Source organism: Protopterus annectens, chromosome 13.part0, assembly GCF_019279795.1.
Source record: "Protopterus annectens isolate FY-2018-M chromosome 13.part0, PAN1.0, whole genome shotgun sequence".
NCBI lineage: Eukaryota > Metazoa > Chordata > Ceratodontiformes > Protopteridae > Protopterus > Protopterus annectens.
In genome coordinates this window covers 583,487,178-583,513,695 of record NC_056747.1, presented here as the reverse complement: position 1 = coordinate 583,513,695, position 26,518 = coordinate 583,487,178, and the positions used below count along the sequence as shown (strand labels likewise).

Here is a 26,518-nt window from a genome sequence, read left to right as displayed (position 1 = left end):
CAGACCAGTGACAAGTGGAGTACCACAGGGTTCAGTCCTGGGTCCTCTCCTGTTTGGTATCTACTTCTCTGAAGTGCAGGCCAACACAGAAGGTCTTTGGCTAACAAAGTTTGCAGATGACTTGCAAACTAGGAGCCATAATCAAAACTCCTAACGATGTGGACAAACTACAAAAGGGCCTCACTGAGACAGATACATGGTGTCAAAGTCATGGCCTGAAGCTCAATGCCAAAAAGTGTATTGTCATCCCCTTTGGTAAAAACTCTGTACCCATGAACTACCACATAGCTGGTAGTCTACTTAATGCTGAAAATGTGATAAGAGACCTTGGGACACAGGTGGACAGTAGTCTCTCCTTTGATAATCACATCACCACAGTGGTCAGGAAATCCTTCTACGTGGCTCATCTCATCACAAAAGGATTCTCATCCAGAAAAAAAGAGGTCATTGTTCCTCTCTACTCATCACTCATTAGACCCATTATAGAGTACAACACCCCTTTTGGTATGTACCTCACAAGACATCTACAACAACTGGAAAGACCACAGAAATACCTCACAAAGAGGATTACTGGCCTCAAACAGATGCCTTATGCAGACCGTCTAAAAAAACTACAGCTTTACTCCAACGCATATCGCCTACTCAGGGGCGATCTCTGCCTAACATACAAAGCTATGTCAAACCCAGAGCTGTTGGACATGCTCCACTTAAAGAAATCCCAATCCCTCCGAGCTACACGCTCTAGGGACCTAAACTTTGTCACCACAATAAACAGAACATGCTGGAGGGATAGATTCCTGTCCCAGAGACTTCCCATACTCTGGAACAGACTACTTATCTATGTCAAACAGAGCTCCTCATTAGCACTCTTCAAGAAAAATCTTGATGATTGGATGGGAAATGGGAAATTCACCCCAGGGATCACTTCTGTGGCTCTGCTCGACGGGCACAGGAAAATAATTTTCTTGGGTGGCGAAAGCCAGGGTACATTTTTTGGCTAGGCTTGTATGGGCCCTATGGCCGATAGCCTAGTACCTACCTATGAACCTATGAAAAGCAACTGTGAGAAAAAATTGCTGAGAGGTGGCAATGCTCCTCAGTGTGCTATTGTGCCTCCCCACACACTGTGGCAATGCCTAGCGTTATTTGATCAGAAAAGTACATTAATTTCTTCTGCTTTATTTTGTCTCATTTTATAGTTGTCAGTGGGTTACTAGTCTAGTTCAAAGTCTTGTTGTTTTGCAATTATTAAGGTATACATTGATTTTGAGTTTGGAATTATGTCATTTTAATAAAATGTTGTAATTCCATCATTGATTTTAAGTCTGGAAAGAAGAAAGGAAACTACAACAAAATTTTTTTGTTTGTGAAACAGTGAGACATTATTTTACATAGACAAGAACTGTAATGTCGACAGAAAATAAATTATAAAAATAATGTGAATTTTTGTTTATAGAGTTATTAGCATATGGCAGTTTTGAAAGTTTTATTGTTTGAGTCCTTGAAGCATGCATATAAAGACTTATACTGTAAAATGTATGTTATCATTCATGTATGTTATCATTGACATGCATGTTATCACTGACAATCATAAAATGCTACTTGTTTCTTTTAGTAACCTTCTAGTGTACATGTGTATCCTAGTCAGCTTGTTCAAAATACATACTCTATTAAAAAAAAGAATATATACTCTGTTTTTGAATATTTTAATTTTTGTTTTACCTTTTCTTACTTCACAGGATCGCCATAACTCAGTTATTGACTATGCTTGTAGTTTATTTATACTTTATGGCTGTGATCACAAAAATGAACTGAACTTCAATAAATATGACTGCACTGACCAAAATAATTGAAAGCTCTGCAACTGACAACTAAAAATGTCAGCAGTAGACTACATGTTGGGCAGCTAACAAAAAAGCATCAAGAGAGGGGATGTAAGTAGAAAACGATACAACAGATGTGTGTTGGGCATATTGCTATATTCAGGTATTTTTACCTGCATTAGGTTTAGATGGAGAATGTTTATGTTGCCAATTAGATACGGGTAGCAGGCAGGGATGACAGCTCTGTGAACACAGAATACAAGAAATCTAGGTGGGCCCAGTAGGCTAAGATTACTTCCTGTCAACAAATGTCATGTTGATAATTAAAATATAAAAAATTCTACAAATTTCTTACTGATTCATTTGTCCTTTGAGCACGAGGTTCGGCCCAGTTCCAGTCAATGTTGCAGTACCACCAATGCTGGCAGCATAACACACACACAACGTCATTCCCTTAAACATGCGCTTCTTTTCACTTTCGTCATCGTGGGTTTGGATCGGATTAGCAATGTGTCCATTTCCTGTTGCTGAAAGCAATTAGACTACAGTTACACAATATTCTTGCCAAAATAATTTAGTTTGATGCACAGCAATATCAGTTAGTGTAAAAACTCATGGTCAAGATTCATATACTATAACTTGGTCATCTACATTAAAATAGTAATATTTTCCATCTTTCAGAGTCAGTAAAGCTCTTTACAGTATTCTGAAAAGAAAATGCAATATTTACAGGAAAGAATAATATTGTACACTTGACTGAGAAACTTGAGTGATTTATTTGGTCTACACATTGTTCAGTGTTCAATATTCAGTGTTCAAACTCTGACTCTGAGTCTCCTAGGAGGCTTTGCAAAAGTTTGCCAAAAATATAGAGTAAATATGTACACCTTTGTCAAATCATTGGTCCAGTGCACCCTTAAATGCCTCTAGACTTTCAGATGTTCTATCATCTGTTGACAAACTATATTCCATAGGTTATCAGTTCTTCCATGGAATTATAGTGTCCCTATAATATTCTTATAAGGAGGACAGTTCATAAATAAACATTTATTTTTGCTTCCCATAACATGAGCCCTAAATTCATTCCTAGTGTTGCTGCCATGGTGTTATCATTCACACATTTATAGATCCAAATTAAATCTCCTTTTACCAGTCTGTATATAGCTTAATACAATGACAACATTTTTAGCCTGTTCTCATAACACAGGTGATTAATTCTGGTAATTTAACCAGTAAAACAATATAGATCACATCACTGCCTCTCCCTAAAAAATAAACTGTCCTGAATTAAATAATTTTTTATTGCACTTGCAGTTAATTACAACCTTCAGTCTACTGCACATCCCTGAAAAATGCCCATATCTTCACACGATTATTCAACCTTCCACTACTAAGAGACTTCTATGCTCCACTAACAAAACATTACCCCATAACTAAACCTAACAACAACATAGAATACTCATTGTATTCACGCCACATTACCTATAGATGGAATAATGTCCCACTTCATTTCAGAACAGTCTGCAACCTGATAGAAGTTCCAGCGGAAGCAACAACCCATAGATAAATGATTCTGCACCAGCAACAGCCCTAGTTAAATGGACACTAATATAATTATATGAATTTGTGCCATAACTCTGGTGAAAAACAAAAATGAATGTACTATTATCACAATCATAACCTTCTCTATCATCTCATCTCTTGTGTCTTCCTTTTATCTCCTTCCCTCCTCTCTTTCTTTGGGCTGCTCTAACTCTCCATCATATCTTCCTATGTCCTAGATTTTTAACAATTTTTTTCCGAACACAAAACCTAGCAATCTATGTATACCGATGATATTGCACTGCATATACCTCCCTATATTAAAACATATATTCATATACAACACATGTAACTGTTACTTTTAATTGAATTTTAAATTATGTAACTGATGTCAAGGATGTATGAATAATGGAACTGTTGGTCATGAATGAAACTGGCGGCAAATGACAACATAATACAAATGACGTCTGTATACTGAAGCATTTCTCCCCAGGTCTCCACTGAACAAGGGTACTGCTCAGTCAGATTTTCCCACTAAACAAATGCCAATAAATAAAAAAATAAAAATATTTCTGGATCCATTCCAGCCTGTGAATCTATGAGAAATTTTACACACAGGCAGCTGCACCATATTCAATTATAGATCTAGGTAGTACAGCCTTGTACATGGGTAGTATAGCCTTGTACGTAGGTAGTACAGCCTTGTATGTGGGTAGTACAGCTTTGTACTTAGGTAGTACAGCCTTGTACATAGGTAGCACAGCCTTGTACATGGGAGGCAGAACATCTTCTTCTGTACTAGTTATGCATTGTAAAATATCCATTATAATTATGTAGCACTTTCTAGTTGTCACTTGTATATTATCCCCAAACAAAAGTCAGCTGTCCACAATAATAACTAAATCTTTAATTTTTTCCTTACTTTCAAGTATAATGTTAGTTATGGCTTATAGGCAAGATATATTGTTTTTGGCTAAATGGAATATATTTGTTTTCCTGGCATTAAAATATGTTTGTTTTCTAAATGACCACAAGTATAAGGCATCCAAAAATTCCTGTAACTTAGCTTGATCCTTTATTGAACTCACAATTGTCCCAGTTTTTGTGGCATCAGCAAACTTGCTAATCCATATTTCAGTATCTACTGGAAACTCTTAAATTAATAATGTAAACAGGGTTGGTCTTAAAACTGACCCTTGTAGTATACCACGGTGAAAGATGTATCTGTTAATGTAATATCCTGTATTGTACCTCTAAATGTTATATTAGTTAACCAGTTAGATACCCAATTAGTAATATACCCATTGATATTATTTTTATACATTATCTTCATAATCTCACTGTGAGGGACTTTATCAAATGCCTTATTGAGGTCCAAGTAGACTACATCCACTGACAGCTCCATATCCACTACTTCCTAAATATTTTGATAAAAAAATGTATTAGATTTGATGTGCATAACCTTCTGTCACAGAATCCCTGGTGGTAGATATCAAGGCCCACGTTTCAGTTTTTTGATCACTAGTTCATGAATTACTCAAAAAATTTTCCAATAGTGTATGCCATACTAATGGGGCAACAGTTATCAACTGTATTAATTTTGTCCCCTTTATATATTGGTACTACCAAAGCACACGTCCATATTTGTGGAACAAATCCTGCTTCTAGAATTTCTTGAAACAGCCTATGTAGGTGTACAGCCACCAGGTCTAGACCTTTCCCAATAGACCCATTTAGGTCATCTGGCCAGCTGCAGTGTTAGACTTAATTTTCTGTAGAGATCCTATTATCATTTCTTTTGATATGTTGGGACAATGATCTCTTCCTTTATTATAACTGATGTTATCTGTCTTATTTTTTTCCTTTTAGATAATCTTTTATAATATGAATATCACTATGGACATCTTTCTATAATTTCATATGTGTGTATATGGCTATTTCCTATTTTCCATAGTACTGGATACCAATTGATATTTATAGTTATTTTTTTGTTTTCCTTAGTTTTCATAATGTGTTGCATACTTCCTCAAACTTATTTTGTTGTTCTGGCTAGGTTCATCCCTATACTTAAGCCTTAGTTTCTTTTTCCTCTTATTAAGTTTTTCCAACTTCATTGTCCAACATTCATTATATTTTCTACACTGTTTACATGTCCTCTTATATGGCACATAGGAATTAATTACTGAGTATATGTGATCATAAAAAATGTTCCAACACTCTTGTCTCTCATAACTTCTAACCAATCTCTTGTAAATATCTCCCTTCTTTTTCTTCTTTCGGCTTTTCCTGTTTAGGGGTCGCCACAGCAGAACTCCGGTCCGCTAATGATTGGCAGTAGATTTTTTACGGTGCCGAGGTGCCAGCTCGCCGCCCAACCTTCAAAGAAGGCACGCCCACTTACGCATGTCTTTCGAACACCACTCGACCATGGGGAGGACATGCAGACTCCACACAGAAGGCGCTCCAGCCAAGAATCGAATGGGAGAACCTCTTGCTGTGAGGCAACAATGTTACTGCTGCACCACCGCGGCTTCAATCTGTTTGGTAAAATTCATTTTTGGTTATTGCACTTTATGAATATTTCTTAAATAAAATTTAGTCACTTCCCACTTCCCAGTTAACACTTGAATGGTCTAAGCCTGGTAACTCTAGTCCAGTTTGACAATTATTAACAGCCTTACAACATCCAATATTGCATAATTTCTGGTAGTACTATTACTATGACTACTATTACTATATATACTATTACTACTATGAGGGGCACCAGGAGTGTCTGGCAAGGAATACAACATATTATGAACTATAAAACCAGGTCAGCTCAGTGTGAAGACAGCACTGAATTCCTGGACAGGTTGAACTCCTTCTTTGGCAGATTTGAAGAGAAGAACAATGTGGTTGCTACAAGGCTACCTTTTGACTCGGAGGAGGAGGAGGTGCTCAACCTTAACTCCAATGAAGTGACATCTCAGCTTGAGAAAGTGAACCCCAGGAAGGCTGCTGGTTCTGATAAAATACTGGGCAAAGTACTTAAAGGCTGTGCAGACCGACTATGCTCAGTTCTAACTGATATTTTCAACACCTCCCTTTTCTTGGTAAAGTTTCCTATTGCTTGAAGGTAACGAATATTGTCCCTCTCCCCAAAAAAGCTACTCTAGCCTGCCTGAATGACTACAGACTGGTTGCCCTAACTTCAAATATCATGAAATGCTTTGAGAGGCTAGTTAAAAGGCATCTGTCAGCAAACCTTGCATCCACCTTCGACCCTCTACAGTTCATGTATCGGACTAGCATATCCACTGCGGATGCTATTTCAATGGCACTCTACCTCTCACGCGATCATCTGTTGGGAAGAAACAACTATATTGGGCTGTTGTTTATTGACTACAGCTCAGCATTCAATACAGTGGTTCCTATGCAGATTATTGACAAGCTTGTATATCTTGGAGTTAGTAAGATCATGTGCAACTGGATCTTTGACTTCTTGAACAGACCGCAGAAAACATGTGTGGGCAACAACACCTCAGGATGCATAATACTCAGCACCGGTGTTACTCAGGGTTGTGTGCTAAGCACTTTGTTGTTAAACATCCTCACCCATGACTGTTCTGCAGAATACACCAATCACATCATAAGGTTTGCAGATAATACTACTGTTGTGGGCTTCATCAAAAGGGAGGATGAAAGAGCTTATAGAGATGAGGTCTACTCATTGACTGACTGGTGTGCTATGAACAACCTTGACCTGAATGTCAGTAAAACAAGAAATCATTGTAGACTTCAGAAAAAGGTCAACACACCCACCTCTTATGATAAATGGTGAAGAGGTGGAAAGGGTCAAATCTGCAAAGTGTTTGGGGGGTGCACATTTCAGAGGATTTCTCCTGGGCTGTGAACACTGAACAGCCGGTCAAAAAAGCACACCAACATCTCCACTTTCTCAGAAGGCTCAAAAAAGCAAAGCTCCCACCTACTGTTCTCACCACATTCTACAGAGGAGCAGTTGAGAGCATTCTCACTAGTAACTTCACAGTTAGGTTTGGGAACAGTACAATAGCAGAAAGAAAGAAGCTACATAGTGTGGTGTGAGTTGCCGAAAAAAAATCATGGGCACAAACTTACCATCAATCCAAGATCTCTTCATAGCAAGAAGCATTAGTTGTACATCCAAAATAATCTGTGACCCTTTTCAACCTGCACATGGCTGATTTACACAACTGTCTACAGGCAAGAGATATCAGAGTATCTGCTGCAGGACCACTAGATACTTAAACCCAACGGTGTTGAGACTTATAAACTCCAATAACAGGCACCAATTATTTAGTCAGTAATCATTCACAATACGTAGCTCAGAAAAGTGCGCAATATCTTTTTTTTTTTTTTTATTCGTTGATGTAGTAATATATTTTCTTATTCATGTGCAATTGCCTACTGTTCAATCCTACACTGTCATGCTGCTATGTACAGTAATCTTAAGACTGTCTGGGAGGGTTTGTGTGTTTTGGCTGTTATTATTGGTGTATTTATGCTTCTGTGGGTCTTGTACTGAGTATCTTTTTTAAAATTGAAATGATCTTGTTCTCCTTGCTTCCTGTGCACTCTTTGGTGAACTGATACTCGGAATTTCATTTAGGCTGCACTTTTGTAGTCCTAAACGACAATAAACTTTACTTTGACTTTGACACTATTGACTGAATATATTCTAACAATAATAATTGGATTCATATTATCATTACTCTAAGCTGAGTTATCCAAATTCATTTTTGGTTCATTTAAATCCCCCTAGTACCGTGTTGTAACCCTGTTGGAAACCATTTTTCTATATTAGAGCAAAATTCACCCAAACAATTTCTAGGATGATTAGGAAGTCTGTAGAAAAGTATCACCTCCCACTTAACTTTTCTCCAGGCTATATTTATACATATTATTTCATAATTATCCCCCCAGAAAAAAGTACATGATTCAAACAGCAAATCTACATGATATTGCTGGAAATTTGAAACTAATACTGGAAATGTCAGCTTCTCATATATATTAGTGCAGGAAAAGATAATAAAGAGTGAAAACATTTTTCTATAAAGGCATACCTCCCCAGATTTAGTTCACAGTATTGCATACTTATGAAAAACTTGAATTAGATTACTATATTTTTACTAATTTTCTAAACTGTTGCCTGCTAATTCATTTCCTCTTTAGACAGCTTTTCTGGCTTTTCATAACCCTGGGAAAACAAGTATTTTACTTCTGGGTAATCATGTGAATTCTTAAATTGTTTAAACCAGACTTGATTGACTCAGGTACATGAAGAATAGTTAAATACATTTCTTTTTATCACAGTAAAAAAGAAAAGAAGAGAAAACAAAACAAAAACTTCCCTGGAAGACACTCTCTATATATGTGTGTATATATATATATATATATATATATATATATATATATATATATATATATATTTTACTGATTCCAGCTCTGACAGGTAGTGCTCTAGGAGTTAGTTATCAATAATGTTTGTTACTGTAGGAGGGATCAGTCATTATAACCTTAGCATGAAAAACACTAGCATTAGTACTAACTACATATCACTGAATGAGTATTTTCATATTTTTGGCATATGTTACTAACTGTAATGAAAAGTATTTTAAATGTATTGATATTTTTATGCTATTGGCAAATATTACAGTTCTACAACTCAGTATGTCATTTACTTATTTGCACATCTTGGTAAGTGTCTTCCTCCTAAAACTTTCTGATGTTTGTTTTATGGTAGAGTTTAAGGAGCACAAGAAATGTAAGTGACTCAGTCAGGAGCACACAGCATGTAAGTGAGAACAAGTGAGACTTGTACACAGCTCGTCAGCTTCACTACTCAGCAATATGTATCTTTACTGCTTCTTAACTGATATTAGAGCTGCCTGTGACTGAACTGAGTCATGAACTTATCCAACCTAATATGTTTCTTGCAGAAATCATTATTAGGCAATATTTCCACTTGAATAAAAGCGTGAAAATAAATATAAAAGGGGAATATCATCCCTTATACATATGACATACTGCTTAACGACACTTTAAAAATCCTAAAATGTCTTTGCAAATAATCATTTACTTGTTCTCGTAGAAAGCAAGACAGCCCAGTGTTCACATTAAATATTAACTGTCTCATAAGAAACTGACTTTAAAGGGCATTTAAACAGTATGTGGTTTGTCTTATAAAGAGAAAGGAAATGGTCATGTTCACATGCCCTGCTAAATGCAGTTCTGGTTCTCTTATTACAGGGTACCAACGCTTTGATGTTGGAGTTTGATATGTTAATGGTAGCTTTCAAGTAAATAAAAAGATACCTTAGAAAGTAAGGTGAGACGAGAATGTTACTGTCATGTCTCCTGCTCTTCCCATTATAATCTGCAGTGATAAATATGGATAACTATGTTCTTCTGTTACCTGCTTAATCAGCAACTATCCAGATCACTATATCAAATCAGGGACTACACCTATCTAAGAAGTAACTGAACAATGGTAAAAATTAAAATCTTATCCTAGTACAGCATATCAGTCTTAATCCATGTAGCTGAGCCACTGTAGAATGTCTGAAATAACGCAAGTTAGCAATTACAAACTAAAATTAAATTCTTTATGTTATACAGGTATCATGGCGTGCACATAAAGACTGCTGTTATATCATTAAACCCACCTCTTCAGCCTAGTTAATTGTTCCTGCTTTAACCCTCCATTGAATTGAATCAGTTTTCAGTGTGTTAACCCAAATCTGTCTGGACATACTCCAGCCAAGAAGTTTTTCTTACCTTCATCTGCCCAGACTAAGCCAGCACCATTTCTCTCTGACACATTGGCAATAGAAGCACACTTACATTCACCCCCCTTCTGATATCAGTGAGGGTAAATTAAACAGAATTCTTTTTTCAACATTCTTAGCTGTTTTTGTTAACTAACCATACTATCACTACAGGTATACACAATAGTGTGTGAGTTTTGTCATCAATTACATTGTTTTGGGATTGACCTAAATGCTTGTTTGTAACAGTTCACTACCTAATTAAATAAGAAAACTATAACATTATACCTGGGTTTTTTTTATCATTTTTAACCTTTTTTTACTTTTCCTTCTGCACACATACAAATGAATTTCATGACTGCATACAAGCATCCATACAGACATTCAGACGACCTTACCAAACTTGTGCACAGTACCACAACATTACTAATGGACCTGTTTGTAGAAAGTACTACAAGATTACTGCATCCATTTGTACACAGTACCACAACACTACTGATGCACCTATTTGTACACAATACCACAGCATTACTGATGCACCTTTTTGAACACAGTACAATAGCATTACTGATTACCCGTGGTGGTGGTGCTGCGGTAGCGTTGTCGCCTCACAGTAAGACACTGTCCGGTTCGATTCTCAGCTAGAGCATCTTCTGCGTGGAGACATGCGTGAATGGGCATTCCTTTGTTGAAGGTTGTGCATCAGGGCTGGTAACTCGGCATGTAAAAACCAACTACCAATCATTAGCAGACCGGAGTTCCACTGTGGCGACCCCTAATCGGGAAAAAGTCGAAAGACACAACAACAACAATAGCATTACTGATGCACCTAATTGTACACAATACCACAACATTACCGAAGCACCTATTTCGATACATTACCACAATATTACTGATGCACGTATTTGTACAAAGAACCACAACATTAGTGATGAACATATTTGTAAAAAGTACCTCAACATTACTGATGGACCTATTTGTACACAGTACCACAACATTATGATGCACCTATTTGTACACAATACCACAACATTACTGATGCACCTGTTTGTACACAGTAACTCGACATTACTGATGTACCTATTTGTACACAGTACCACAACATTATGATGCACCTATTTGTACACAATACCACAACATTACTGATGCACCTGTTTGTACACAGTTACTCAACATTACTGATGCACCTATTTGTACACAATACCACATTATGATGCACCTATGTGTACACAGTACCACAACATTACTGATGCACCTGTTTGTACACAATACTGCAATATTACTGCTGCACCTATTTGTACACAGTATCACAACATTACTGATGCACCTGTTTGTACATAATACCACACAATTATTGATCCATCTGTTTGTATACAATATCACAACATTACTGATGCACCTGGTTTACACAATACCACAACATTACTGATGTACCTATTTGTATACAATGCCACAACATTACTGATGCACCTATTTGTACATGATACCACAATGTTATTGATGTACCTGTTTGTACACAATACCACAACATTACTTATGCATCTGTTTGTACACAGTACAACAGCATTACTGATGCACCTATTTGTACACAGTATCACATTACTGATGCACATGTTTGTACACAATACTGCAATATTACTGATGCACCAGTCTGTATACAATACCACAACATTCCTGATGCACCTATATGTACACAGTAGCACAACAGTACTGATGTACCTGTTTATACACAATACCACAAAATTACTGATGTACCTGTTTGTACACAATACCATAACATTACTGATGCACCTGTTTGTACACAATACACCGACAGTACTGATGCACCTGTTTGTACACAGTACCACAGCATTACTGATGCACCTATTTATACACAATACCTCATTATTACTGATGAGCCTATTTGTACACAATACCTCAACATTACTAATGGACGCAGTTGTAGAAAGTACCACATTACTGATCCACCTATTTGTACAAAGTACCACAAAATTACCAATGCACCTGTTTGTACACAGTGCCACAACATTACTGATACAACTATTTGTATACAATACCACAACATTAGTGATGCACATATTTGTACAAAGTACCACAACATTACTGATGCACCTATTTGTACACAGTACCACAACATTATGATGCACCTATTTGTACACAATACCACAACATTACTGATGCACCTGTTTGTATACAATACAACATTACTGATGCACTTGGTTTACACAATACCACATTACTGATGTACCTATTTGTACACAATGCCACATTACTAATGCACCTATTTGTACACAGTACCACAACATTATTGAGGCACCTATTTATAGACTATACCACAAAATTACTGATGCACCTGTTTGTACACAATACCACAACATTACTGATGCACCTGTTTGTACATAATACCACAAAATTACTGATGCACCTGTTTGTACACAATACCACAACATTACTGATGCACCTGTTTGTACATAATACCACAAAATTACTGATGCACCTGTTTGTATACAATATCGCAACATTACTGATGCACCTGTTTTACACAATACCACAACATTACTGATGTTCCTATTTGTACACAATACCACAATATTACTGATGCTCCTATTTTTACATAGTAGCACAACATTATTGATGTACCTATTTGTATAAAGTACCACAAAATTACTGATGCACCTATTTGTAAATATCATAAAATTACTGATGCACCTGTTTGAACACAGTACCACAATAGTACTGATGCACCTATTTGTACATAATACCACAACATTAATGATGCAACTGTTTGTACACAGTACCACAACATTACTAATGCACCTATTTGTACACAATACCACAACATTACTGATCCACCTGTTTGTACACAATACCTCAACATTCCTTGGGCACCTATTTGTACACAGTACTACTTTATTACTGATGCACCTATTTGTACACAATAGCGCAATATTACTGATGCACCAATTTGTATACAATACCACAACATTACTGATGCAACTATTTACACACAATATCACAAAATTACTGATGTACTTGTTTGTACACAATACCACAACATTACTGATGCACCTGTTTGTATACAATGCACCAACAGTGTGATACACCTGTCTGTACACAGTACCACTGCATTACTGATGCACCTGTTTGTACACAATACCTCAGTATTACTGATGAACCTATTTGTACACAATCCCTTGACATTACTGATGCAAGTATTTGTACACAATACCACAAATTTACTGATGCAACTGTTTTTACACAATACCACAACATTACTGACGCACCTATTTGTACACAATATCTCATTATTATTGATGCAACTATTTGTACACAATATGACAGTACTGATGGACCTATTTGTACACAAATGCACCTATTTGTACGCAATACCACAACATTACTGATACAGCTATTTGTACACAGTACCACAACAATACTGATGCACCTGTTTGCACACAGCGTACCAGCAGTACTGACACACCTGTTTGTACATAGTATGACAGCATTACTGATCCACCTATTTCTACACAATACCTCAGTATAACTGATTCACCTATTTGTACACAATACCGCAATATTACTGATGCATGTATTTGTACAAAGTACCACACCATTACTGATGCACCTATTTGTACAAAGTACCACAAAATTACCAAGGCACCTATTTATACATAGTACCACAAAATTAATGATGCACCTGTTTGTACACAGTAACACATTACTGATGCACGTATTTGCACAAAGTACCACAACATTACTGATATACCTATTTGTAAACAATACCACAAAATTAATGATGCAATTGTTTGTAGACAATACCACAACATTACTTATTTGTACACAATATCTCAATATTATTGATGCACGTATTTGTACAAAGTACCACAACATTACTGATGCATCTATTTGTACACAGTACCACAACATTACTGATGCACCTATTTCTACACAATACCACAACAGTAGTGATGCACCTATTTCTACATAGTACTACAGCATTACTGGCCCACTGATTTGTATACAGCAATCATTTTGATACATGTCGAATTCCTAAAATACCAGATTCTATGTAGTATTAAACAGCAAATTGGATTTTTGCCCCCTTTGGTTTGCATAAATTAATAGTATTAAATTTAATTGCATGCAGATTTTTCTTTACAGAAAATGAGATACATGCAACTTGAAAAGTTGGAAAAAATTCAACATGATTAAGAATTTTATATATTTTTTATTTTGCGGAGTTTAAGTAATAGACATATTTTAAGGTATGTGTTCCAGAGATACCTGTCTTTACACAGTTCCTGAGGGTACATGAAAAAAAAATTTCTGATGTTGGTCCTTCTCCACCAAATTGTATAGTAGTTGCTGATAAACTGTGGTGCCTATTTCATTATTACTGATAAAACTGACAAGGAAAATTATACCCAATGGCTACATAAAATATATATGAATATTTGTGTCGCTGTATGAGTACATTCCTACTTTTTTATTTTGCTATTGAAAAACAAAATGAAGAAAAACGCTAATGTGGTCCAGTATTCCTGGAAAAACAATGTCAGGCAATCAAAAGTCCATAAAATTTAATCCAGCAAGAAAACTTGTATAGTCCCATAGTGAACAAAAAGAAAAAGCACTAAAACACTGTGCACTATGGATTAAGCACATTCATCCACTCATATTGTGGACTTTGTACAGCTCTAAATGTGGGGAGTGTAAGTAGATTAGCCCTTTGGCAACAAAATGCAATATTTAAACGTAGTTGGATGTGCTATGTATTTTGATAAAGTCCATAATATCAGTGGATGAAAGCACTTAATCCATAGCATGCAGTGTTTTAGTGCTTTTTTGTTTTTCTTCATTATGTGATCATAGAAGTTTTCTTGCCGGATTAAATTTTGAGGGCTTTTGATTGCTTGACACCATTTTTCCAGGAATCCTGAGCCACATTAGCATTTTTCATCATTTTGTTTTTCAATAGTTGTTGTTGGAAAAACATTAACCTTTTTTTGATTTTTTATTTTGCTCTCAAAATCAAACTCCCTTTTAACTTATAATCCTTTGTGCAGTTGTTTGCAGTGACACTCTCTCTCCCTGTCTCTCTCTATCAATACAGCTGTACTGTGGATAGTGTTGTCACCTCACATCAAGAAGTTTCCTGGTTTGATCGTCAGCTGGGGTGCCTTCTTTGTGGAATCTGCATGTCATCTCTGTATTTGTGTGGGCTTCCTCTGGGTGCTCCTGTTTCATCCCACATTCCAAAGACACACCAGTAGGTGAAGTGAAGACTGTGAATTGGCCATAGTTGTGAGTGTGCATGTGAGTTTGTGATGTAGAAGAAGTACTGTGGCAGGGCTAGCTACCTGGTGGTGCAAACCTTGGCTCTAGATAATTGTCTGTCTTGAAGTGACAGACCAACCCCACTCCCCATCCCCGCTAAATATATATATATATACCAACTCCGAGATCGCACTACAGTGAGGAAAGGGCAAATATTCCAATCTTAACTGTACCGCAATCTCAGAATAAGCACTTTGAGGTCCAGTGGTTTTGAGACTGTGAGCGTTCGCATTTTTAAACTTTTGCTCATATGATATAGACCCTATATATATACATATATATATATATATATATATATATATATATATAGATATAGATATATATGTGTGTGTGTGTGTGTGTGTGTGTGTGTGTGTACATGCATGTATATGCACACACACACATATATATATATGTATATATATATATATATATATATATATATATATATATATACATATATATATATATATATATATATATATATATATATATATATATATATATATATATATATATAGACATATATATATATATATATATATATATATATATATATATATATTAGATATAGATATATGCACACAGACACATACACATATGTATTTGAAAGTAATAATGTATGACAAGATGGGCATTATAGTGAATTAATAGAACACTCTGGAGCCTCCCTACCCCCTAAAAAGTTTATTTCCCTATAATAACAACAGCCTTATTTATTAGTGTTGCACTCATAAAATTATATCAACGATGCTCTGCTAGTGGTAACATTTTTACTGTGATAGAAAGTTTTTTTAATAATTGTCATTTTGCACATTCTGCAGAAAATATACTACCTTATGAAGCATATGCTAGTGGGAAATAGAACTGCACTCTGCATGCAGATAGCCACCCATCACCCAGACAGAAATACACACATTTGCATACCGCACTCTTAATCCTTTTATTTATTAACTTTTAATAAGGCGTGTGTGTGTGTGTGTGTGTGTGTGTGTGTGTGAATTGGTGGTTATGTGTCAAAGGTGTAGATGATGAACAGCTCAACACAGAAATCATATTTATTTATTAATAATTCATTACCCATGTTTAAGTAGTGCATGCTATGTTAAAATATTTTGTATATCTTTAACAAACATTAAAATGCAGTCCATAGGAAATATACTACAATGACTTATTTTTTTCATTGCCCATCTATCCAAGATTTTTAGTGGCCCATAAATATGTTGAATAAAATGATTTTCATTAGCTTGAAATTAAGCCATTCTTCTTCTCCACAAGTGCAGCAAATTGCTTTTTCTACAACAATCACAGTCTTCAAGAATGCACTGTAATGAAATTCACCAGCAATGTTTATGGCAGAAAGATGTATTTATTTCCCCCGGTTACTTTTGTCTGCCTGTAACAGAAAGAAATTGCTATTTCAAGTATTTTAGCATATTTTTACCCAAAGAAATCAAGGATAAGTAAATAGTTTCTAAAATGAGGCAGACTTGTATTAATTCTATGTAATAAAACTGATTTGTTGCAGATGCAATATCCATAAGTATGAAACAGTGAAACTCTAAATGTACATTTCAGTGCAATAATAGAAAAGCCCAAGTTCTTAAGTGCTCCATTACATATCAAATTTTATTGTTTGGTGCTATCATTACTCTAGTAAAGTGAGTGGATCACTGCAGGAAATAGTAACAAACACTTGCTTTGTCCAACAGTTGATCAGTGCATTTACTAAACTACTCGCTACTGCATACAGGCAAGTGCAGATACTGTTTGAAAAAGTAGAGAACTTTTAATCATGTTACTGAGAGTCACAGATGAAACAGCAGCACATTTTTTTTTAATTTAATGCAGCCTGCAGTAACCATTTTCTCTTAAGCCACACACATACACACACACATACATATTATAAATGTGTATATTTAAAAAAAACTACTCAGAGGCACTTACACATACACACACACACACACACACACACACACACACACACACACACACACACACACACACACACACACACACACACACACACAGAAAAAAGTGCAGTAACGGGAAGTCCAAATAAATCACACAATCTAGCATACAAGAAAAGTACAAAAGGGATTCAGTGCAGGAAAAATGTGTAGATAGATCATGGGATATGTACCTCCTGCTTCACTATACTAACATTTCTTTGGTTTCATAGAATGATCCAAAATGTTTAACATAAGGTTTATTCATTATTTTATTACTTATTTACATTTCTACTTTAAAGATAATTAGTTTAATGAAAATATTATTCCTGTTGTCTGCTAGCCTTGATCAAATGATCAGAATTTTCTGTATATAAGAAAAGCTCTGTGATGCAAAAATATTTTTGATACTGATGAAGCTTTAAGGGAAACTCGTCTATCTACATTCTTTTCTTGCATTAAATCACTTTTGTACCTTTACTGTGTACTGGATCTTGTGATTTTATATGATGGCTTACTATCATAAACTCGGCACTTAGGTGGTTGAGGTTGAGTCAACGAATGCCTGCAACCTTTCCATGAAAGTTGGCATATTGAATAACGACATACCGAACACAAACACTGAACCTGAAACTCCTTACCACTATGGACCCAGGAACAAGCACTAACATGGGTGCAGAAGGTGGGAAAGTTTGGATAGTCAGTAATGTTATTTTTTTCAATATTCCGACTTTCGTAATGCAGAAATCTCCCTGTGTGCTGAGTTTATGATAGTAAATCTAATCTAATAGAATAGAACAGAATATATATTTATAGAGTAATATAATTATAGATATGTATATAAACACACACACGCATGCACACACGAAACACATGCACACTTAGCACACACAGTTATTGGTTATTTAGCTGCTTAACATACACAACGTACTCTACGAGACTACTTTCATGTGTTTGTTCACAATCATCTGTGTGTAGCTTTGATTATGACTCCAATAAGGTGTTTGTCTAGTGGTCTAGGTGTTGGGGAGACAGCTGGGGAGGGAATGGATTGATGAATCATTGCCCACATGACTCCCCTGGGGGATGGGTGTGCCTCAGAGGCACATGTGCCATCAGCAAATCCCTGCTGTAGAGCATTGATCTTGTGGGAGATGTCTTCTTGGAAGGGATATAGTATTGTTTCAGATGCTGCATCACAGATATGAGTGTATGATGTTGCAGCCTTGATAATTCTGCAATGGAGCACCATGAGCTCATCTTCACATCTGCCTATTATGGAAACTGCTTTGCAGCTTGTGGCAGAGTGGGAATGGTGGTGCTAATGTAGTTTTTTGGCGGTTGACCCTAGTTCAGGCCAGAGAGAAAGACAGTCAGGGTGGGAAAACTTGAGTTCAAGATTCAGGATAGTTCTAAGCACCAGATGATTGATTGCCATGGGAAAATAAAAGGGTGTTCTAAGCACCAGATGATTGATTGCCATGGGAAAATAAAAGGATTTGTATGAGCAAAATAGTAGAAAATGGTGAGGGAGACATTAAACGACTCACCATATCAGTTATATGAGCCTTTCTCCACATACTATTTAGCATATCAAACTATGGAATATATTTTTACAAACTAAGAGAGACAACTGAATAAATATTTTAGACTCGGTTTGCAGAAGATGAATACAGTGGTACATATTATGAAACTCTCTGCATGTGGCATTTTTGGATATTTTTGTAACACTAAACCAAATGTTAATGCATAATCTTACTATCAAGATTCAGAACTTGCAACAGCTACTGCATTAAAGATTTGGGGTGACCAGTGGCCTCTGATGCAAAGCTTCAAGGTGATGCGTTAGAGAGCTGAATGTACAGCTGTTCTAGCTATACAAGATAGTCAGAGATAGATTAGCCATCTCAGGCTAGTATGAAATCCAGATAGAAGTTGTTTCAGTCTGTGCCAACTAGTAATGCATTGCAGCAATTTGCCACTGTACATTCTGCAGACAATAAGATTCACCTTACAGACAATGCAGTTTGCCATAATTATTGATGATGCATATTGTACAGAACAACAAAAAAGGCATGAAGTGCAGGCTGAAGTATCGTGGCAGTGCAGAAGTTTTTGGCTGCATCGAATAATGTTAGTATGATCACTTGAATTTTGTCAGAATAATTTTTCCTCATGTTGCAGCCTTCTCCAGAATTGAGGATTAATATTCGGTTTCTACTACACAGGTTAGCTAGCTGTCATTTGGTCTGTTTTCAGACACAGACCTCTTCTGGACAACACACACACACACACACACACACACACACACACACACACACACACACACACACACATATATATATATATATATATATATATATATATATATATATATATATACACGCAAAGGAATATGCAGATACAAACACACACGGGAAACAACTAAAATTTTGCTCTGCTCACTACATTTTTACCACTGATTTGCAGTCAAATGCATAAATTCATTTCTTGTCACCATGTTTTAGCTATCCCGATTCCCTCATTGAATACATTTAAGCTATCATTATTTTTAAACCTGTAGTAAATGTTTCTGATTTACCTCATTCGCTGCTGAAAGAGGCTTGGCCTCAGCATTTGAGAAATTCACTGCAGACAGTAATGTGCTAATGACAACTTACAACTGCTGCAACATGAAAATTCGGATAATGAGAGCAATACTACAATTTTCTGACAGCCAGAATTGCTAGGTATGGTATTTCAGTATTCCCACTGTAACAGTTCATTGAAACCACTGACATTATATGACTGCATTGCCATTAAATCAGATTCACTGCTGCTTACAAGAATGGCTACTGTTTTGTCTGCAGGCTGCTCATGTCTGTAATGGGTTTTCCATAACATTATACATCAGGGAGATAATACAAAGCAATGGCATTCTCATTATGTTCTGAGAAACTATCACATACCACAATGTAAAAATAGTGCTCTGCTCCTGTTCTAGACATACCCTTTGTATAGTATTCTTCAGATGATGCCTGGCAGAATCACCACAAGCTAGTCTTAAGGAACATTTTATTGCTCCTAAGTAATACGCTATGGCACTGTGCTATTCAGGACCTGAGAGGTTACCTACCATACTCTGCACATTGCACCTATGATATAAATGTAGCATAGGTCAGGCTGGGGATAGGACAAAAAAGACAAGAAATAATGATATACAGACATTTACTGAAGCTGTGTATTGTCCAGGTCTTTGTATGACTTTCTCCCGTAAGTAATATGCTATGGTCTTGTACTATTCAGGGCCTGACCAGTGACATACCATCCTCTGCACATTGCAGCTATGATATAAATGTAGTATAGACCAGGACTGGGGATAGGACAAAAAAAGGCAGGTAATAATCATAGATAGAGACATTTTGTGATTCAGTGTCTTGTCCTTATGTATGCCTGTCTGTCTGTCCCCCAAACTTATACTCTGTGGCATTCTGCTGTTAAAGACCCATGTACTGACATGCCATCCTCTGCACATTGCAGCTATGGAATAAATATAGCATTGGCCTGGATTGCGGATGGGGCAAAAAGAACAGACAATAATCATATGCAGACATTTAGTGAAGTTCTGCATTGTCCTTATGTCTGTCTGTCTCTCTGCCTTTCTCTTCCCTAAGTAATATACTCTGGCCTTGTACTATTTAGGACTCATGCAGTGACATACTAATCTCTGCATATTACAGTTATGCTATAAATGTAGCATATGCCAGGACTGGGGATACGGCAAAAAAGACAGGAAATAATCATACATAGACATGTAGCGAAGTTGTATCTTATCCTTATGTCTGTCTGTTTCTTTTCACAAAGTAATGTACTATAGCACAGTACTGTTCAGGACCCATTTACATTGTTTTTTCTTAGATACCTGCTCTGCTTTGTTCCCGTCTCTCTCACACACTACTGGACCTGCAAAATAGCTTTTCTGAAGCTAATTGCATCCAATATAGTACCATAAAATACTTGCATGTCCTGAATTTTATAAATACCCTTCTGTTAGTTAAAACTTTTATTGTACCAGGCGACTGCACATCACCAGAATGCACCCCCCCCCGAACACACACTCTTCATCACCCTGTAGCCTCTGCATAAACTGATGAAGCACATTATCTTTATATTTCATTTATTCCAAAAGGGATCTTTCAGTTTTTACCATATGTAAGTTTTTAAGCCCTTCTCATTTACCCAGCATTTATGGCAAGTTCCATTTTAACTTGTAATCTCCTACTTGGCTATTATTTACCTGCTCCTCTCTCTCACTCCTTACAGATTGTTTTTTCTTGTTTCCCCTCTCCTCTGACTCAGGTCTAACCTGCTCCGTTCACCCTCGCTATGCTTGGGCTCACTGTGCTGCCCTATCCTACCCCCATTCCCACCCCCAATTATCCTAACTATATAGTGTAAGCATCTTGTGCCCTCCCACATTATTATCCAGTCAACCTCCATCTACTCACTTCTCCCACATACTCCTCCCTTCTCTCAGACCTTAAACCACACCCCACTCATCCTAAAGTCCTCCCTATTATACACATTTACAGCATTCACTTTTCCCCCACCTCCAGTACCAACAACCTCTCACCCAAACCCTCCTTAACCATCCTAAATTTGATAGTAACTTCCCTACTGCTTCTGCTCACCTCTCTTTCATGTTATCATACCAACCTTCACTATTTAAAACCAACACCAACTTTACCCTATTTCAATAACTTACCTCTACATCATTTACCATCTCTCCCTCTTTACATAACACCTCATTCACTCACCTATTTCATTACAAAATATTCTAATTACCCCCACCCTCTTTGTTAGACTTAAACATTTTACTCACAAGTTCTTTGCTCACAAACCCAACCCATCAGTCACCATCCTCTTGATAGCAGGTGACATCCATCCTAACCCAGAACCATTTATATCACACACAGTCTCTGCTCAAAAAATACACCCCCTAACCCAACTAACCACTACTCCCACCCTCACTGCATCTCCATCTTCCTGTATCCCTACTCCCCATTCTCCCAAGAATATATCTAGTCTATCCATCAATGTACAGAGCCTATTGAGTAAAGTTACTGACCTTCATGCATGGACCTCAAATTATTCCCCTCACTTCCTAGCACTATCAGAAACCTGGCTTAAACCTCATATCCCTAACACAGATATTCTACCCCCTGGCTGCAATATCTACCAAATAGATAGAACCACAAAAAAGGTGGAGGTGTGGCAATCCTGTACTTTGACCACCTGACCCTCTGTCCCCTACATGTTACTATACCAGACTTCCACCCTGCAGAAATTATAATTCTAAATTGCCACCTAAACAATCACAAAAAGCTTGCTATCACCTCAATATATATCCCACCTGGCAAGAACATCCCTAAAATTGAAAACAAACTTTCCTCGGTGTCACAAAAAATAGCCTATGAAACTATCCTGCTAGGAGATGTAAGCATTGATTGGAATACCCTTGATACCAACTCCCCTGCCCAAAGCATCAATTTGTTCAGCTTTTACTCAGCTAATTACTACCCTATAAGACTTAGCAAAAACTCCAGCAATGGCACAACACTTGACTGGATCCTAATTAGCGATCCTAATCTCTACCGTAACCCTAGAACACTTGCCAGTGCCTTGGGTGTTCATTTACCTATCAGTATATCTTTGTATACTGATGGGTAAATGAACACCCATCAGTATATCTTTGTATACTGATGGGTGTTCATTTACCCATCAGTATACAAAGATATACTCCCCAGTTAAATAAATCACATCTACACAAATTCTGCTATAAACTCACTTATGTCAACCCTACGCACTGTTCTCAGTGATAGACTCTGTTCTATTAATTGGTCTATCCTACAGTCAGTTCTTCTCAATGATGCTGTACTCAAATTCAGTCGCATCTTTCATGGCATACTTGACTCACTAGCAGCCCATTGTAAAATAAGAATAAAATAAAACTATGCCCCCGGCTCAGTAAAAATACTCGTACATTAATGCACAAAAGAGACTCCTCCTGGAAAACATGGCAAAAATCCAAACCCCCACTCATCACCAATTATTTAAAGAAATAAGAAATTACACCAGAAAAACAAATATATAATGAAAAGAAAGCATTCTACCTCAAGGCAGAATCCACTCATCAATCCAACCCCAAAAACTTCTCGAGAAATATCAACTCAGTGCTTCACTCTGGTAAACCTAAAACTCCCAGCCCTTACCCTAACCTTGCAGACCAGGACACTGCCTCTCTCCTTAACCACTTTTTTATTGATACCATTAGCAAACTAATAAATGCCAACCACACCCCCCCAAAACACTACCTCAAACTACAAATAGTGAAATATATTTCTCTCTCAACCCTATCTCACACTCCTACATAAAGTCTCTCCTTCTAAAACTTAAAATCTTGTCCTGCCTCTGCTGACAATCTACCACCAACTTTCTCAAACTAGCAGCTAACACTATTGCCTATCCAGTCTCAATACTTATTAATAGATATATTAAAGAAGCCACCATAACCAACATCTGGAAGTCTTTCTACATGATTCCCCTTCATAAAGGTGGCACCTCCATTCACCCCTCCAATTATAGACCCGTTGCTATACTATCCCCACTATCCAAAATTTTCAAAAAATGCATACATAACCAGATACTGAAATTCCTCATCCACAATAACCTCCTCCCTCCTACCCAACATGGATTTCGACCAAACCACAGTACCTCTACAGCCCTTCTATCATTTACTCACACTATTGCTGAAGCTAGAGATAACAACAGACTGGTCTCATGTCTGTTCTTAGACCTTTCAAAAGCATTTGACATGGTATCATACTCCAAACTACTAAACTAACTGGCTAACTTAAATCTTTCCACCTTAACTCTCTGTTGGTTCTCCAGCTATGTCACAGACAGACTACAGCCAGTCAAATGGCAGTCTTCTTATTCTGCTTTTCTACCCATACACACTGGCGTACCACAGGGCTGTATCCTGGGGCACCTTCTTTTTAACATCGTTACTAATGACCTCTATTCTTCCTCTACCCACTCTACCCTCATACAATACACAGACGACTCTACTCTGATCACATCATCAAACTCAATTTCGCAACTTCAGACACATACACAACAATCTTTCCTTTCAGTTGAAAGCTGGCTACATGAAAATCAGCTAATTTTAAATCCTAAAAACACAAAACTCATTCTCTTTCTCCCCAAGGCCAGTGATCACCTTAAGCTCTCCTTCTCTATCTCTTCCCTAAATAAAGCCATCATTAATGTTGAAATTCATACAAAATTACTAGGAATAACAAGTGACAACCAACTAAAAATTGACTTACACATCCAGAAATCAATTAAGAAAATGAATCAAAAACTTGGTCTTCTATATTGCAACAAAAAATGTCTATCCTCTGCTTCCAGACACTCCCTGGCCCAAGCCTATCTACTTCCTAGCCTCCACTATGGAGCCCCAGTTCTTGCTAACCTTCAATCCTGCCTGCTGTCCAAACTGGAACAGATTTACAATAAAATCATAAAATTTGCACCTAACTTACCTAATTCCACCCACCATTGCCTTGCTCTTAATAAGCTACATTGGATTTAACTTCCCCATCATCTCAAATTATTTCAACTCCATATAACTCATTTCCTGCTCAATAAACCCACTGCTTTGCCCTCTCTCACCAATCTAGTCTCTTGCTATATTCCATCCTGTCCCTTACACGGTACTGACAACTTCCTTCTCCAAACTTATAGGTCCAAAATGAACACTGGCAATCTTTTCTATAAATCCTCCACAACAAAATTCTGGAACAACCTCCCTGCCAATTTATGTAGCATTACACACTAACAATTTCAAAAAAGGACTAAAAAATTTTTTCCAGAAAATTTGGTTATGTCCCTGCCAGAACCCTACCTAATCCTGATCTTGTCATATGTCTCTCCCACTTTTGAGCAGTAAGTTTTCTGACTCTGCTCTATTTAGTAATGCTATTGAGCTACTTAATCTGTATGGAATGTATCATGCTTACATCATTAGAATTACTTGTTTATAATTATGTTTCTTTTTCTATTTTTCATATTTTTACAAAACTGTGCTATCTTACTCTATATATATAGGTTCACTATGTAATTTCGAAATTTCATAATCTCGAGCATCAGAATCCAGACGTCGAGATTTTGAAATCTCAAAACACACAAAAACAAAATAAAACAAAAAAGCATTACAAATCATGATTCTTCAGGGGAGCAAGCACACCCCACAACTTAAATATACCAACTCCGAGATCGCACTACAGTGAAGACAATGGTTAAGTTACCGTTCCGCACTGTTGAGCGATCCTAATTGTATAGCTTCGGGATTTCAGATTTCGAAAATCTGAACGTCGGGATTCTGATGTTTGAGGTTTTGAAATTTCGAAATTATGAAGTGGACCTATATATATATATATATATATATATATATATATATATATATATATATATATATATAATTATATGGATTCACTTCATAACACTGAAAGCTCAAATCACTGAAACTCAAAACACTGAAACCAAAACAATGAAACTTCAAAATCTTGAAAACTCAAAACACTGAAAACACATATCATACATATACTGAGTTTAAACAACATAAATCATAGCATTTTCCACCAAGTGTAAACAGTGGGGGAGTTGCTATGGCTGCACCCCCCACACCGTCTGCTACTTATATATATAAACTCCAAGATTGCACTTCACTACACTAAGTGCAATCTTGGAGTTGATATATTTAAGTAGCAGGGGGTATAGGGGGGTGCCAGGTGGGCTTGCCCCCCTGTTTTCACTTGGTGGAAAGTGCTATGATTTATGTTGTTTAACGTTGAAGGTTGTGCGTCAGGGCCGGCAACTCGGCACGTAAAAATCTATTGTCAGTCATTGGCGGACCAGAGTTCCACTGTGGCGACCCCTAACCGGGAAAAGCCGAATGACACAACAACAACAACAACAAACTTAGTATATGTATGATATGTGTTTTCAGTGTTTTGAAGTTTCAGTGTTTTGTTCTTCTGTATTATGAAGTTTTCTC

The 26,518-nt window shown here is 36.8% G+C and overlaps 1 protein-coding gene across 4 annotated transcripts in view; it reads right to left on the bottom strand.

Annotated features, from left to right (window-relative positions):
• SLC13A5 (solute carrier family 13 member 5) overlaps positions 1-26,518 on the bottom strand; it is a 423,982-nt gene that overhangs the window by 95,848 nt on the left and 301,616 nt on the right. For all 4 annotated transcript variants that reach the window (XM_044054248.1, XM_044054250.1, XM_044054249.1 and 1 more), the window contains one exon: positions 2,179-2,350. In XM_044054248.1, the coding sequence (XP_043910183.1) occupies positions 2,179-2,350 (172 nt within the window). The remainder of the gene's footprint in view (positions 1-2,178; positions 2,351-26,518) is intronic.